The sequence below is a fragment of the Oncorhynchus mykiss genome, chromosome 4 (genome assembly GCF_013265735.2).
Source record: "Oncorhynchus mykiss isolate Arlee chromosome 4, USDA_OmykA_1.1, whole genome shotgun sequence".
Classification (NCBI taxonomy): domain Eukaryota; kingdom Metazoa; phylum Chordata; class Actinopteri; order Salmoniformes; family Salmonidae; genus Oncorhynchus; species Oncorhynchus mykiss.
The window spans coordinates 17,346,518-17,362,500 of NC_048568.1; the positions used below are offsets into that span (position 1 = coordinate 17,346,518).

At 43.6% G+C, this 15,983-nt stretch overlaps 1 protein-coding gene across 2 annotated transcripts in view; it reads right to left on the reverse strand.

Annotated features, from left to right (window-relative positions):
- slc35f1 (solute carrier family 35 member F1) overlaps window positions 1-15,983 on the reverse strand; it is a 112,907-nt gene that overhangs the window by 34,012 nt on the left and 62,912 nt on the right. For both annotated transcript variants that reach the window (XM_021600417.2, XM_021600420.2), the window contains exon 3: window positions 951-1,078. In XM_021600417.2, coding sequence (XP_021456092.1) covers window positions 951-1,078 — 128 coding nt within the window. The remainder of the gene's footprint in view (window positions 1-950; window positions 1,079-15,983) is intronic.

Sequence of the window (15,983 nt, forward strand, 5' to 3'; positions counted from 1 at the left end):
GTCTGGCTGAGTAGAGGCAGAGGCAGAGACCCACAAGCTGACAGAAGACACATTTACAGATGTTATTCTGCCAACTTGTTTCCACATGGTTCCCTCCCACTACTTGCAAATGGAAAATGACACATCTCCGCTATGATCTGAAGAGGGAATTGATCTATTTGCTTCCGATTGTTGCCGATACCTCACATTTTCAGGCTACCACAGACTTGACGAATGAAAATGACACTGCAATATGCCGTATAGAATCCGGTGAAACTACTCAACTGATATGGTTTCAGTACAGCATGTACACCACAAGAGCTATCTATACCCATTAACACAACTTTGCAGTTGGCACGGATCTAATTTCTCCTCTCTCATTCTCTCTGAGTGTGAGAGGCCTGCATGCTGGAGGAACTGGAAGAGTCCTGGTTAGCCGGTGGAGTGTTAATGGTATCGTCTGTTCCCGTTCAGCCCTAACTGACTGCACTGAGAGGAGAGAGTTTAGAGGCCTGATTCATTACTAGAGAGGGGATACCGACACACTGATCCTGAGTCCTACCTGGGCTCTGGAGGGGTGGAGGAAAATGTCAGATTCCGGTGAGATGAGAGGAAACAAAATCTATTGTGCTCTAACCGAGACTCTCCTATAATCATTTAAACCTCCCTCCTTCCATCCCTCCAGCCCTGCGCCAAGGAACTGATGCCTTTCGGATGGATCTGAGTAAGGCTTCTCTGGCACTAACTGCAATTTAATGAAGATGAACTGACACACGGGATGAGAGTCAGCCAGTGCACCTTTAATTAGCCATCTTATTACGTAGACTCGACAAAGGTCACCGCCGTACTACTGTCTTATGTCTGTCCAGCGGCCAGTCAAGGGAACGTCCTGTACCGACACACGCACGCACCCCTGCGCACATACACGCACACCGATGGCTTTCACATGTGATAGATGAGAACAGACTCACCTGTACGCTGGTGAGTGTGGTGTATTGGTAGGCTTTGATAACCAGGTAGTTAGCCTCGATGTCTATCAATCCCAGAATCATGTACTTCCACCATCGCCTTTTCAGTATTGCCAGTAAATTCTCCTCACCTGTGAAGAGGATAAGAGAGACATGGTCTAAAAAAAAACGTCTGTTCCCACAGGGAATATAACTGTGCCCATGAGATGTTGTGGGTGGATATAATTGACATTGTCTAGGGATAAGTGCGTAAGCTCCTTATAAGCCTTAACATGCTGAAACTACCGTATATAAGATTTCCCTTCCAGCTTCAGTGTGTGGCTAACATTTCAAACGAATTAGAAGACAGACACAAAGACGGAAACAATTAACATGACAAATCAAAACAGATAAACAAAACCACACACACGAGAGAAGTCGGCCTTTCCCCGAGGATCATGGAAGGAAAAAGGCGTTCCGGCAATCTGAAGAGATCAATGCAGTCACCGGCCAGCTAGTTATTTATTTTCAATTCAACTCAGTTACTATACAGCTAGCAAAGTGCAGTAATCTCTTAACACAACAAGCCCAACATGAGAGTGTTCTAAAATGGCCGCCTTTCTTTATGACCATAATTGGCGAAAGAAAGCTCTCTGGGATCAGAGTGTGGGTAGAGAGAGAGAAATAGAGTAAGGCAGGAGTGGAGGAATAATTGGAGACAACAAAGAAGTGCAGGCAGACTTTCAGCCCAACAATATTTCCAGGGGAGCGAGTGGGAGGCGTTCAAAAGCAAATTATTTTCAGCCTCAAAAACACCAAACTGTCAGACACAGGTTGGTGGGGTTAATACTATGGCAGCTATAGTGTTGTACACTGATACCTTTAGAACAATGATACATGTACTGGTACTTTATTGAAATCTAAGCTAACTCTGTAACAGATGCACTGAAGGAAATTGTTTAATTACCCTGCATTTACATATTGACAGGTCTTCTATGCACACAAAAAATATGTATAGCTGCCTAGAGTGAACACAAGTGTAGAACGAACAGAAACCTTTGTAGGGAAATCGTTCGAAATGGCTTCCCTTCCTTGACTGGAGGGAGTTGAGTATTAAGTATTTTATTAGGATGCCCATTAGCTGTTGCTGAAGCAGCAGCTACTCTTCCTGGGGTCCACAGGAGTGCAGTGCATTGATGGGGAGCCGTTTTCTTTCCCAAACTCTGATGGTTCTGTGCTCTACTAGCTAACAACCATATTCACTGATTTCCACTGGGACGTGTTCTAGCTTTTTATTTTTTAACACTGGGTATGGGTCACACAGCACAGCAAACATTACCGAGCCTGCCTGCCAGCCAGCCAGCCAGCCAGCCAGCCAGCCAGCCAGCCTGCCAGCCAGCCAGCCAGCCAGCCAGCCAGCCAGCCAGCCAGCCAGCCAGCCAGCCTGCCAGCCAGCCAGCCAGCCAGCCAGCCAGCCAGCCAGCCAGCCAGCCAGCCAGCCAGCCTGCCAGCCAGCCAGCCAGCCCGCCAGCCAGCCTGCCAGCCAGCCAGCCAGCCAGCCAGCCACTGTCACAGAGAAAGGTAAATATTTCCTAAAGATAGAGGATTATTTACTGAGCTATATGTCCATGTCTAAGCGTCCATCTCCAAGAGCAGGTTATCTGTTCATTTAAACAGGGATGTCATTGTATGCTCTTTCTATATCAATCTCCTTCTACCTAGACAGTATAAAGTCAGTGAGGAATAGGCTTATCTGTTACCATTCCTCTCTACGGCAAAGCTATAAAGATAAACACTCCACATATATTCTATTGCATTACTGTTACTGTACCTCGCCTATCTACAGTAACGGTCTAAGTTCACATGTCGAGCTCAGAATCACTCAAGCAGCAGCATCATGAAAGAGCTTGTCCTCCCCGCAGCCGGCCCGAAAACACAATCAACAGGAGGAAAAATACATTCAAAAAAAGCAATCAAACACCTCTTATTAGAGCCAAGTGTCTCTGAGCACGCTATTATCACAGCCTGCCTGGCACTCACACACTTTATGTGCTCGATGGGTCAGTGCCATTTCAGACACCGAACAGCTATTTAAATGTACCTGAGGAAGTCAGAAAACATCTCCAGACCTGGTTAGAAGTGCAGAGGAGACGTGATGAGTATGGGGATCAGGATGTGTTAGCGGGCAGCAGCTTTTAATAAGGCCAGAATAAGAGAACATTAACCTGTCTGGGTAGTGACAGTGAAAATGAAGCTAGCTAGCTAGCGCCGGTCCCCTGGAGCTCCTCTGGGTACACACACACTGATTGGCCATGTAAAAACAATTAAACCATGCTACTGGAATAATTCCTGCAGGGCTCCGCATTTCAATACAATTACTCGACCAATTAAGGCACTACTAGTTCTACAACTTGATCAAGAATAACAAGACCATTGGATGGTAATGTTTCCTTAGCAACCTCATAGTCCAAACAATTCTAAACACCGAGGTCTTCAATCATTGCACATTTAGAAAACTGCACAATGAGATATGAAATACGTTCCTAAAATAAATGCACCTAAAATGATCCAAAACATTCACTTACTCTACAACCAAAATGTCATTTTTAGAATCGATTTTGCACACAGTACAATGCTGATTTTGCATGCACTTGGCCAGCTATTTCTGGAACAGAAAGCCCAGCAGCACATGGTAGAAGACAAGAGCCGTGCCAGGGAACAGCAACAGCAACAGCAGTAGACAAAGGAGACAGACACTGTGTCCATTCCAGCCCGCCTCATCAAGCTCTGTGGCCAACGGTGGTGTCAAGGGACATTAGTGTGCAGGCTAATGATGGAGCCTAGGTGCTTCATCAGTGCTCCTCTACCAGACGGGCCTATCTCTCTCCCTCAGGCACTAATTGGGATCCTTCTAAATCTGCTCCAATTTGAACTCAGGACTTTTTTCTCTTCCCCCTTGAGCCTCCACCAAGGGTACTTAGAGGGAGCTTCTAGTACCTGGCCAAACTGTTAAAGAAAAAGGTTTGTCATTGTTGAAAATCAACGTTAAAATCACGGCCTTGCTTGCTCGTCAGCTTCAACATCAGCCAAGGTTAGAGAGGCGTCTTTCTGCTTAGTGTTATAGTGTGAGTTATCGTCGTGGAGAAGGTTGCCCCGGTGAACCGCTGACTATCTCAAACAGAGGAGGGAGGTTGAAACGGCGGCGTGGGAGGCCCAAACACTGGAAGTCCCTTTTAATCAGCGCACCGCTATTCGCCGAGGTGTGCAAATACGCTCTATCCTTGTTTACACACAAGGGAGGGAGAGAACCCATCACTAAGTCACACAGATCATTGGAGACCAATCACCTGACCTTCTGTTTGAATTGTGTCTGATGTGATGCTTGTTGTCTTTGGTCTAGTCTAACAGACAGAGATCAGAAGCTCAGTGGAGGATGGAAGGGCAAGAGGCTGTGAGTGGGAGGGAGATGGGGTGAAGGCTCTCTCTCATACACACACCAGGATTGGTCTCAATGCAGAATTTTGGAATTCACTCCCATTCTACTCATGAGTTGAAATTCAAATAAAAATGACCACACCCCACAGGATGTAGAATTTGAATTTGAGTTTGAATCAGTGCAAATCAAAGAAATTCCACTCAGTCATTAAATCGGAAAGGTCACACTTCCAGATACTAAAGAATATATCACTTTTCTCTGGAAACAATGTTCATATACTCTTTTAACCTTAGTACTTAGAATAGCCAATTATATTTCCACCAAGGCCAAAGGGTTAACTTGAGGGTAAAACTAATGCATTCTGGGAAATGTATTTTCCCCTTATATTTAACAAAAGGTAAGTGATTAATGAAATATACAAATTTGCCCTATATTGTTTGAACAATATGCATGTATATAATGACATGTATAATGACATGTTTGATGTTTTATATACAAGTACATGTACGCTGAACAAAAATATAAACGCAACATGTAAAGTGTTGGTCCCATGTTTCATGAGCTGAAATAAAAGATCAATGAAATGTTCCATTCACACAAAAAGCTTATTTCTCTCATTTTTTGTGCATATATTTGTTTACATCGCTGTTAGTGAGCAATCCTGCTTTGCCAAGATAATCCATCCACCTGACAGATGTGGCATATCAAGAATCTGATTAAACAGCATGATCATTACACAGGTGCACCTTGTGCTGGGGGACGATAAAAGGCCACTCTAAAAAGTGCAGTTTTGTCAGACAACACAATGCCACAGATGTCTCAAGTTTTGAGGGAGCGTGCAATTGGCATGTTGACTGCAGGAATGTCCAAAAGAGCTGTTGCCAGATAATTTGATGTTCATTTCTCTACCATAAGCCACCTCTAATGTTGTTTTAGAGAATTTGGCAGTATGTCCAACCAGCCTCACAACCACAGACCACGTGTAACCACACCAGCCCAGAACCTCCACATCCAGCTTTTTCACCTGCGGGACCATCTGAGACCAGCCACCCGGACAGCTGATGAAACTGTGGGCTTGCACAACGAAAGAATTTCTGCACAAACTGTCAGAAATCGTCTCAGGGAAGCTCATCTGCGTACTCGTCATCCTCACCAGGGTCTTGACCTGACTGCAGTTCGGCGTCATAACCGACTTCAGTGGGCAAATGCTCACCTTTGATGGCCACTGGCACACTGGAGAAGTGTGTTCTTCATGGATGAATCTTGGTTTCAACTGTACCGGGTAGATGGCAGACAGCGTGTATGGCGTTATGTGGTTGAGTGGTACGCTGATGTCAACGTTGTGAACAGAGTGCCCCATGGTGGCAGTGGGGTTATGGTATGGGCAGACATAAGCTACGGACAATGAAGGCAATTTCATTTTAGCGATGCCATTTTGAATGCACAGAGATACCGTGACGAGATCCTGAGGCCCATTGTCGTGCCATTCATCCACCACCACCACCTCATGTTTCAGCATGATAATGCACAGACCCATGTCACAAGGATCTGCACACAATTCCTGGAAGCTGAACATGTCCCAGTTCTTCCATGGCCTGTATACTCTCCAGACAGGTCACCAATTGAGCATGTTTGGGATGCTCTGTATGGATGTGTATTACAGCATTTTCCAGTTCCAGTCAATATCCAGAAACTTCGCACACCCATTGAAGAGGAGTGGGACAACATTTCACAGGACACAATCAACAGCCATGATTAATGCATATCTGTATTCCCAGTCATGTGAAATCCATAGATTAGGGCCTAATTTATTGATTTCAATCGACTGATTTCCTTATATGAACTGTAACTTAGTAAAATCTTTGAAATTGTTGCATGTTGTGTTTGTATTTTTGTTCTGTGTATTTTTATATACGCTACACCTAATATAGAAGAGGCATTTGAATTTCATTCACTTACATTTCCTTTCATTCAAATTTGAATTGCAATTCTGTATCCTGTTTCCTACTTCAATTCAAATTCAATAATTGAATTGGAATTTATGAGGCATTCTCAATGCAATTCAGAATTGAGACCAACCCTGACACACGCACACGCACACCCACAGTGCCCTTGAGAAGGCCCACTTCACCTGGACTACCTCAGTTACAACACACAGTCACACAGTGTGTGAGACACTCGGCAAGCTAACAAGTAATGACAAGATTATGACACCCCACCTGTCGAGTGGTGGCACACACACACTGTGGGACTCCGAGCCCATACAGAGGAGTACTCAGAGAGATGGAGAGAGACTGAGAGAGGTACAAAACACACATCCCTCTAGAAGTCATTATAGCCGTTGTATTCTACATAATCATTTTTCATGAACATGCTCTACGTATGCTGATGTTTTATACCACCTTCTGGCCAGACGATACCATCACACCGTTCATTCAATACCGATCCATCCAGACCCAGTGGAATCACTGATTTCATTGGCTTAGGGGCTGAGTGGATATCTCACAATGGAACAGTGGCGATTTTAGCATGTAAATCTTAGTGGGGCAAACTCCCCCCCCAAAAAATGTGATGCATGCCAGCAAAGCCATTACACAACACAACACTAAACAATACATTAATTGCACTATAACGGTGACAAACTGTTAGGGCCTACATAAAGCCGTCCCAACAGCAGAGCTTTCTTTTCTTTTCACTCTATGAATCCTTACCACCTCTAAACCTGGCTATCAGCGGAGGCTTGTCTGGCAGTGAAACAGTTCATTCAGCCTCATTTACTGCCTTTAAAAAATAAACATAGCTGATATGGGAGACTTGCTTGAACAAATGTGGTTTCTACTGACAATTGAGATGTACAAACTATGGCATAAGGGGACGATGAGCGGATAAGAGGCTCAGATTAAGACATTAATGAGCGAGCTAAGACAGACGTAGTCAATATAAATATTTGTTCAGCACATTTGAAATGTACAGCAGCAGAATTTAGAGCCGTTCTTACAGTATTCTCCCTGTACACCAAGTGAGAACTGTAGGACAAATAAAGGGGCTGTAGGAGAAAAAAAGGGGGCATATAATCAGACAATGAAAGCTCTTACAATATTTGATGATTAGATTTCTCTAAAACAGACTATAGGCTACATGTGCACCACCAAGTCAGAAAAGTAGGCTAAGTTATGAGGGGGAAAGGGACCAAATTATTAGGGTGAGGCACATGAGCTACTAACAGCTTACTACACAACATACACTTAGTATTACTTTCTTAGCTACAGTATACATATCTCCCTGGCATATTACATCATTTATGCAGCAGCATACAATATCATCTTCGATGATATATCGTTCGTGGAAGTGTGCTTTCTGTCCTGAATCCCAGGAGAAAATGCCCGCAACTGAAGATTACGCACCAATTTAGACAAAGGACACCGGGCGGACCCCTGGAAAATGTAGTCTCTTATGGCCAATCTTCCAATGATATGCCTACAAATACGTCACAATGCTGCAGACATCTTGAAGAAACGACAGAAAGGGCAGGCTCGTTCCTGGTGCATTCACAGCCATATAAGGAGACATTGGAAAACAGAGCTTCAGAAATTCTGCTCATTTCCTGTTTGAAGTTTCATCTTGGTTTCGCCTGTAGCATGAGTTCTGTGGCACTCACAGATAATATCTTTGCAGTTTTGGAAACATTAGACTGTTTTCTTTCCAAAGCTGTCAATTATATGCATAGTCGAGCATATTTTCGTGACAAAATATTGCGCTTAAAACGGGCACGTTTTTTTATCCAATAATGAAATAGCGCCCCCATAGACTCAACTGGTTAAAGACTTGATTAAGAATGAGGCCTATGTAGAAAGGTCCATCCATATTCCATTGCAGTCATTCATCATTCAGGGCCCCACCTGCCCTGAATGACGGGTCGCCACTGCAATGGAATATGGATGGACCTTTCTACATAGGCCTCATTCTTAATCAAGTCTTTTTAAACTCTATCATAAAACTCCTAAAACCCTCTTAATATGGCAAAGTGTGCAGTTAGATAAGCACGCATAGGCTACTTAGTACCTCCTCTCTCCTCCTTCTACCCCTAACCCTGATATAGACATAAGTTATTACATTATTGATTATGTGCTTATGGGAACAGAAGCACAATCAGCCGTATACTGTATATTCTGCTGAGATTGTCCCTGCAGCAAGACCCCGTTGCTTATTGAGTCAATAGGCTGGGAAGGGCAGAGCCTCCCTCCTAAAGAGCAATATAAGAGCGAGCTCACAGAGGCAATCATCTGCTGGGAGGATGCAGGCATTGACCTGACCAAGTACCTGCAGGCTCCTGAAGGAAGATACCACGGGAGGTAAAGAAGAGTACTGACTCAAGATAACTCCACCAAACTCTCCCCAAAATAAACAGAGTCAGAGGGGCACCTCAGACACGTACACACTGACTAGGGTATACACATTGACTGACTGAGAGACACACGCACGCACGCACGCACGCACGCACGCACGCACACGCACACACACACACACACACACACACACACACACACACACACACACACACACACACAATATCTTATGGACACACACTCGCACACCACACTGAAGAGATAACGACAGCATTCACCCACACATTTATATTCAGTCCAATTCAACACAACTAAAAGCACTGAAATATAAAATGCCTGACAAGAGTCGACAGTCAAGGACAGTCCAGGGAGATAAGGAGATGATTGATTGAACATCCCATAGAGAAGTTCAAATATTGATGGGAAAAAAAAGAGGTAGGCTGTGGGTATTGCTACATTGTAATATACTGTAAGTGCATTAAGTCATTGCAGGTGCATTGCATCATTCAGCCTGCGATGTCAGGGCTGTTTTCCTTGTGGGCTAACATTTATTACGTATTACACTGAGAGAATGCTGCTATGTTAAGGCTATTACTGAAGAGAGCTAACCTCTCTACCTTAGTAGCCTTGTTATTACAGTCCCTCTTGTCTGTGAAAATGTGGCAACTGGATAGGTGTTAGAGTATAGGCCTACACCACAGATAACTATTGTGTACTATCACCTTGTCAGTCACCATATACAGTATACTGTGGTATATTATGGTCACATGGTGTGAATCCATTACGTCCTTGACATGTATTCTCTGTCTGTATTTCTAAAGTAGAGACCAATAGTGGAGGCTTCCCAGCTTTTTAGGCTTCATGGAAAACACATCTCTTTACTTAAAAATCAACCCATTGAATTTCACTAAGAAGTGATTAATTAGGTAACAAATGTCAATTTGAATGGAAAAAATATAGTTATATAGTTATATATAACTATATATAATATAGTTGAAGTCCGAAGTTTACATACATATAGGTTGGAGTCATTAAAACTCATTTCTCAACCACTCCACAAATTTCTTGTTAACAAACTATAGTTTTGGCAAGTCGGTTAGGACATCTACTGTGTGCATGACACAAGTACATTTTCCAACAATTGTTTACAGACAGATTATTTCACTGTATCACAATTCCAGTGGGTCAGAAGTTTACATACACTAAGTTGACTGTGCCTTTAAACAGCTTGGAACATTTCAGAAAATTATGTCATGGCTTTAGAAGCTTCTGATAGGCTAATTGTCATCATTTGAGTCAATTGGGGGTGTACCTGTGGATGTATTTCAAGGCCTACCTTCAAACTCAGTGCCTCTTTGCTTGACATCATGGGAAAATCAAAAGAAATCAGCTAAGACCTCATAAAAAAAGTGTAGTCCTCCACAAGTCTGGTTCATCCTTGAGAGCAATTTACAAACGCCTGAAGGTACCACGTTCATCTGTACAAACAATAGTACGCAAGTATAAACACCATGGGACCACGTAGCCTTCATACCGCTCAGGGAGGAGATGCGTTCTGTCTCATAGAGATGAATGTACTTTGGTGCGAAAAGTGCAAATCAATCCCAGAACAACAGCAAAAGGACCTTGTGAAGATGCTGGAGGAAACAGGTAGAAAAGTATCTACTATATCCACAGTAAAACGAGTTCTATATCGACATAACCTGAAAGGCCGCTCAGCAAGGAAGAGGCCACTGCTCCAAAACCGGCATAAAAAAGCCAGACTATGGTTTGCAACTGCACATGGGGACAAAGATGTGACTTTCTGATGAAACAAAAATAGAACTGTTTGGCCATGATGACCAGCGTTATGTTTGGAGGAAAAAGAGGGAGGCTTGCAAGCTGAAGAACACCATCCCAACAGTGAAGCACGGGGGTGGAAGCATCATGTTGTGGGGGTGCTTTGCTGCAGGAGGGACTGGTGCACTTCACAAAATAGATGGCATCATGAGGTAGGAAATTTATGTGGATATATTGAAGCAACATCAGTCAGGAAGTTAAAGCTTGGTCGCAAATGGGTCTTCCAAATGGACAATGACCCCAAGCATACTTTCAAAGATGTGGCAAAATGGCTTAAGGACAACAAAGTCAAGGTATTGGAGTGGCCATCACAAAGCCTTGACCTCAACCATATAGAACATTTGTGGGCAGAACTGAAAAAGTGTGTGCGAGCAAGGATCCTACAAACCTGACTCAGTTACACCAGCTCTGTCAGGAGGAATGGGCCAAAATTCACCCAATTTATTGTGGGAAGCTTGTGGAAGGCTACCTGAAACGTTTGACCCAAGTTAAACTATTTAAAGGCAATGCTACCAAATACTAATTGAGTGTTTGTAAACTTCTGACCCACTGGGAATGTGATGAAAGAAATAAAAGCTGAAATAAATCATTATCTCTACTATTATTCTGACATATCACATTCTTAAAATAAAGTGGTCATCCTAACCCACCTAAGACAGGGAGTTTTTACTAGGATTAAATGTCAGGAATGGTGAAAAACTGAGTTTAAATGTATTTGGCTAAAGTGTATGTAAACTTCCAACTACAACTGTATATTCTTGGTTATATAACCTGCAATTATCTTGTCTACACGGAATAGTTCTGGCCTGGTTTAGATCTTATCTGTCGGAAAGATATCAGTTTGTCTCTGTGAATGGTTTGTCCTCTGACAAATCAACTGTAAATTTCAGTGTTCCTCAAGGTTCCGTTTAAGGACCACTATTGTTTTCACTATATATTTGACCTCTTGGGGATGTTATTCGAAAACATAATGTTAACTTTCACTGCTATGCGGATGACACACAGCTGTACATTTCAATGAAACATGGTGAAGCCCCAAAATTGCCCTTGCTAGAAGCATGTGTTTCAGACATAAGGAAGTGGATGGCTGCAAACTTTCTACTTTTAAACTCGGACAAAACAGAGATGCTTGTTCTAGGTCCCAAGAAACAAAGAGATCTTCTGTTGAATCTGACAATTAATCTTAAAGGTTGTACAGACGTCTCAAATAAAACTGTGAAGGACCTCGGCATTACTCTGGACCCTGATCTCTCTTTTGAAGAACATATCAAGACCATTTCAAGGACAGCTTTTTTCCATCTACGTAACATTGCAAAAATCAGAAACTTTCTGTCCAAAAATGATGGAGAAAAATTAATCCATGCTTTTGTCACTTCTAGGTTAGACTACTGCAATGCTCTACTTTCCGGCTACTGAATAAACTTCAGTTAGTGCTAAATACGGCTGCTAGAATCCTGACTACAACCAAAAAATTTGATCATATTACTCCAGTGCTAGCCTCCCTACACTGGCTTCCTGTCAAAGCAAGGGCTGATTTCAAGGTTTTACTGCTAACCTACAAAGCATTACATGGGCTTGCTCCTACCTACAGTGCCTTGCGAAAGTATTCGGCCCCCTTGAACTTTGCGACCTTTTGCCACATTTCAGGCTTCAAACATAAAGATATAAAACTGTATTTTTTTGTGAAGAATCAACAACAAGTGGGACACAATCATGAAGTGGAACGACATTTATTGGATATTTCAAACTTTTTTAACAAATCAAAAACTGAAAAATTGGGCGTGCAAAATTATTCAGCCCCCTTAAGTTAATACTTTGTAGCGCCACCTTTTGCTGCGATTACAGCTGTAAGTCGCTTGGGGTATGTCTCTATCAGTTTTGCACTTCGAGAGACTGACATTTTTTCCCATTCCTCCTAGCAAAACAGCTCGAGCTCAGTGAGGTTGGATGGAGAGCATTTGGGAACAGCAGTTTTCAGTTCTTTCCACAGATTCTCGATTGGATTCAGGTCTGGACTTTGACTTGGCCATTCTAACACCTGGATATGTTTATTTTTGAACCATTCCATTGTAGATTTTGCTTTATGTTTTGGATCATTGTCTTGTTGGAAGACAAATCTCCGTCTCAGTCTCAGGTCTTTTGCAGACTCCATCAGGTTTTCTTCCAGAATGGTCCTGTATTTGGCTCCATCCATCTTCCCATCAATTTTAACCATCTTCCCTGTCCCTGCCGAAGAAAAGCAGGCCCAAACCATGATGCTGCCACCACCATGTTTGACAGTGGGGATGGTGTGTTCTTTTACGCCAAACATAACAAAAAGTTCAATTTTGGTTTCATCTGACCAGAGAACCTTCTTCCACATGTTTGGTGTGTCTCCCAGGTGGCTTGTGGCAAACTTTAAACGACACTTTTTATGGATATCTTTAAGAAATGTCTTTCTTCTTGCCACTCTTCCATAAAGGCCAGATTTGTGCAATTTAAGATTGTTGTCCTATGGACAGAGTCTCCCACCTCAGCTGTAGATCTCTGCAGTTCATCCAGAGTGATCATGGGCCTCTTGGCTGCATCTCTGATCAGTCTTCTCCTTGTATGAGCTGAAAGTTTAGAGGGACGGCCAGGTCTTGGTAGATGTGCAGTGGTCTGATACTCCTTCCATTTCAATATTATCGCTTGCACAGTGCTCCTTGGGATGTTTAAAGCTTGGGAAATCTTTTTGTATCCAAATCCGGCTTTAAACTTCTTCACAACAGTATCTCGGACCTGCCTGGTGTGTTCCTTGTTCTTCATGATGCTCTCTGCGCTTTTAACGGACCTCTGAGACTATCACAGTGCAGGTGCATTAATACGGAGACTTGATTACACACAGGTCGATTGCATTTATCATCATTAGTCATTTAGGTCAACATTGGATCATTCAGAGATCCTCACTGAACTTCTGGAGAGAGTTTGCTGCACTGAAAGTAAAGGGGCTGAATAATTTTGCACGCCCAATTCTTCAGTTTTTGATTTGTTAAAAAAGTTTGAAATATCCAATAAATGTTGTTCCACTTCATGATTGTGTCCCACTTGTTGTTGATTCTTCACAAAAAAATACAGTTTTATATCTTTATGTTTGAAGCCTGAAATGTGGCAAAAGGTCGCAAAGTTCAAGGGGGCCGAATACTTTCGCAAGGCACTGTATCTCTCTGATTTGGTCCTGCCGTACATACCTACATTCACGCTACGGTCACAAGATGCAGGCCTCCTAATTGTCCCTAGAATTTCTAAGCAAACAGCTGGAGGCAGGGCTTTCTCTTATAGAGCTCCATTTTTATGGAACGGTCTGCCTACCCATGTCAGAGACGCAAACTCGGTCTCAACATTTAAGTCTTTACTGAAGACTCATCTCTTCAGTGGGTCATATGATTGATTGTAGTCTGGCCCAGGAGTGGGAAGGTGAACGGAAAGGCTCTGGAGCAACGAACCGCCCTTGCTGTCTCTGCCTGGCCGGTTCCCCTCTTTCCACTGGGATTCTCTGCCTCTAACCCTATTACAGGGGCTGAGTCACTGGCTTACTGGGGCTCTCTCATGCCGTCCCTGGAAGGGGTGCGTCACCTGAGTGGGTTGATTCACTGATGTGGTCATCCTGTCTGGGTTGGCGCCCCCCTTGGGTTGTGCCATGGCGGAGATCTTTGTGGGCTATACTCAGCCTTGTCTCAGGATGGTAAGTTGGTGGTTGAAGATATCCCTCTAGTGGTGTGGGGGCTGAGCTTTGGCAAAGTGGGTGGGGTTATATCCTTCTTGTTTGGCCCTGTCCGGGGGTGTCCTCGGATGGGGCCACAGTGTCTCCTGACCCCTCCTGTCTCAGCCTCCAGTATTTATGCTGCAGTTGTTTATGTGTCGGGGGGCTAGGGTCAGTTTGTTATATCTGGAGTACTTCTCCTGTCCTATTCGGTGTCCTGTGTGAATCTAAGTGTGCGTTCTCTAATTCTCTCCCTCTCTCTTTCTTTCTCTCTCTTGGAGGACCTAAGCCCTAGGACCATGCCCGAGGACTACCTGACATGATGACTCCTTGCTGTCCCCAGTCCACCTGGCCGTGCTGCTGCTCCAGTTTCAACTGACCTGAGCCCTAGGACCATGCCCCAGGACTACCTGACATGATGACTCCTTGCTTTCCCCAGTCCACCTGACCGTGCTGCTGCTCCAGTTTCAACTGTTCTGCCTTATTATTATTCGACCATGCTGGTCATTTATGAACATTTGAACATCTTGGCCATGTTCTGTTATAATCTCCACCCGACACAGCCAGAAGAGGACTGGCCACCCCACATAGCCTGGTTCCTCTCTAGGTTTCTTCCTAGGTTTGGGCCTTTCTAGGGAGTTTTTCCTAGCCACCGTGCTTCTACACCTGCATTGCTTGCTGTTTGGGGTTTTAGGCTGGGTTTCTGTACAGCACTTTGAGATATCAGCTGATGTACGAAGGGCTATATAAATACATTTGATTTGATTTGATTATGAATTGAGAGGATCCTTATGGTTTCCTGGCATTTTTTTTCTGAGCACCAGTTAAGCACAGATGGACGCGACAGTTAGTGCAACAAAAATAGAAAGTGTTTCAGCACAACCCCCCCAACCTAAACTCACCCACAGGTTCTCCGCCCTGCAACTGTTCTGAGCTGTTCAGTGATTTGAACCGTTATTTATGGCTGTTCAGTCATTTCTCTTGGACAGGGCTCCACCTGGCAAAAGCCAGTCTCCACCCCCGCTCTGACAGATTGGTAAAGAAGAATGCTGGCAGCCATTCCCCTTAATCTGTTAATCCTGAAAAACAATGGCTGAGCCTGCTGGACCATAAGCTTGGGCGCCATTATTGTGTCAGAGAAGAGAGGGCCTGCCAGGCATGTTGGTCCCTGTGGTGGCAAATGAGAGATTCTGATACAAGGTGGCATTTGCTGTTTCGGGTGTCTGTATGCTGTATGAGTCACATTAGCACCCATGGAGGCAGTGGAAGGATGGGTCCCTCAGATATTAGATCATTCTGTCACCTACTGTGCCACACCAAGACCTGTTCTGGTTTCATTGACAGTGAGCACAAAACATATCTCTACAACAATAAAACATCTCATTTTAAAATCAATTTGACATTGGATGACAGTTCAAAAACTTCTCATCTAGATCGTCGTCAGCTCCTTGAGTTAATAAAAATGCTAAACGTATTCTTTGGCACATAAAAATAGGCTCTGTCTCTATGTATTTAATATTAGTGGGGCTCAGTGCTGGGTAATTGCTGTAATATGAATGTGGTTTAATAGGGAAAGGCAGCCACCACTGATGGTGCAGCCTGAGAAAAACCTTGTTATCAGCCATCAGCATGAACCCAATGTAATTAATAATCATCTAAGCGTATTAATGTGAATAATCACCTCGACTCACTTCCTGTGATAAGTCATGCACTTC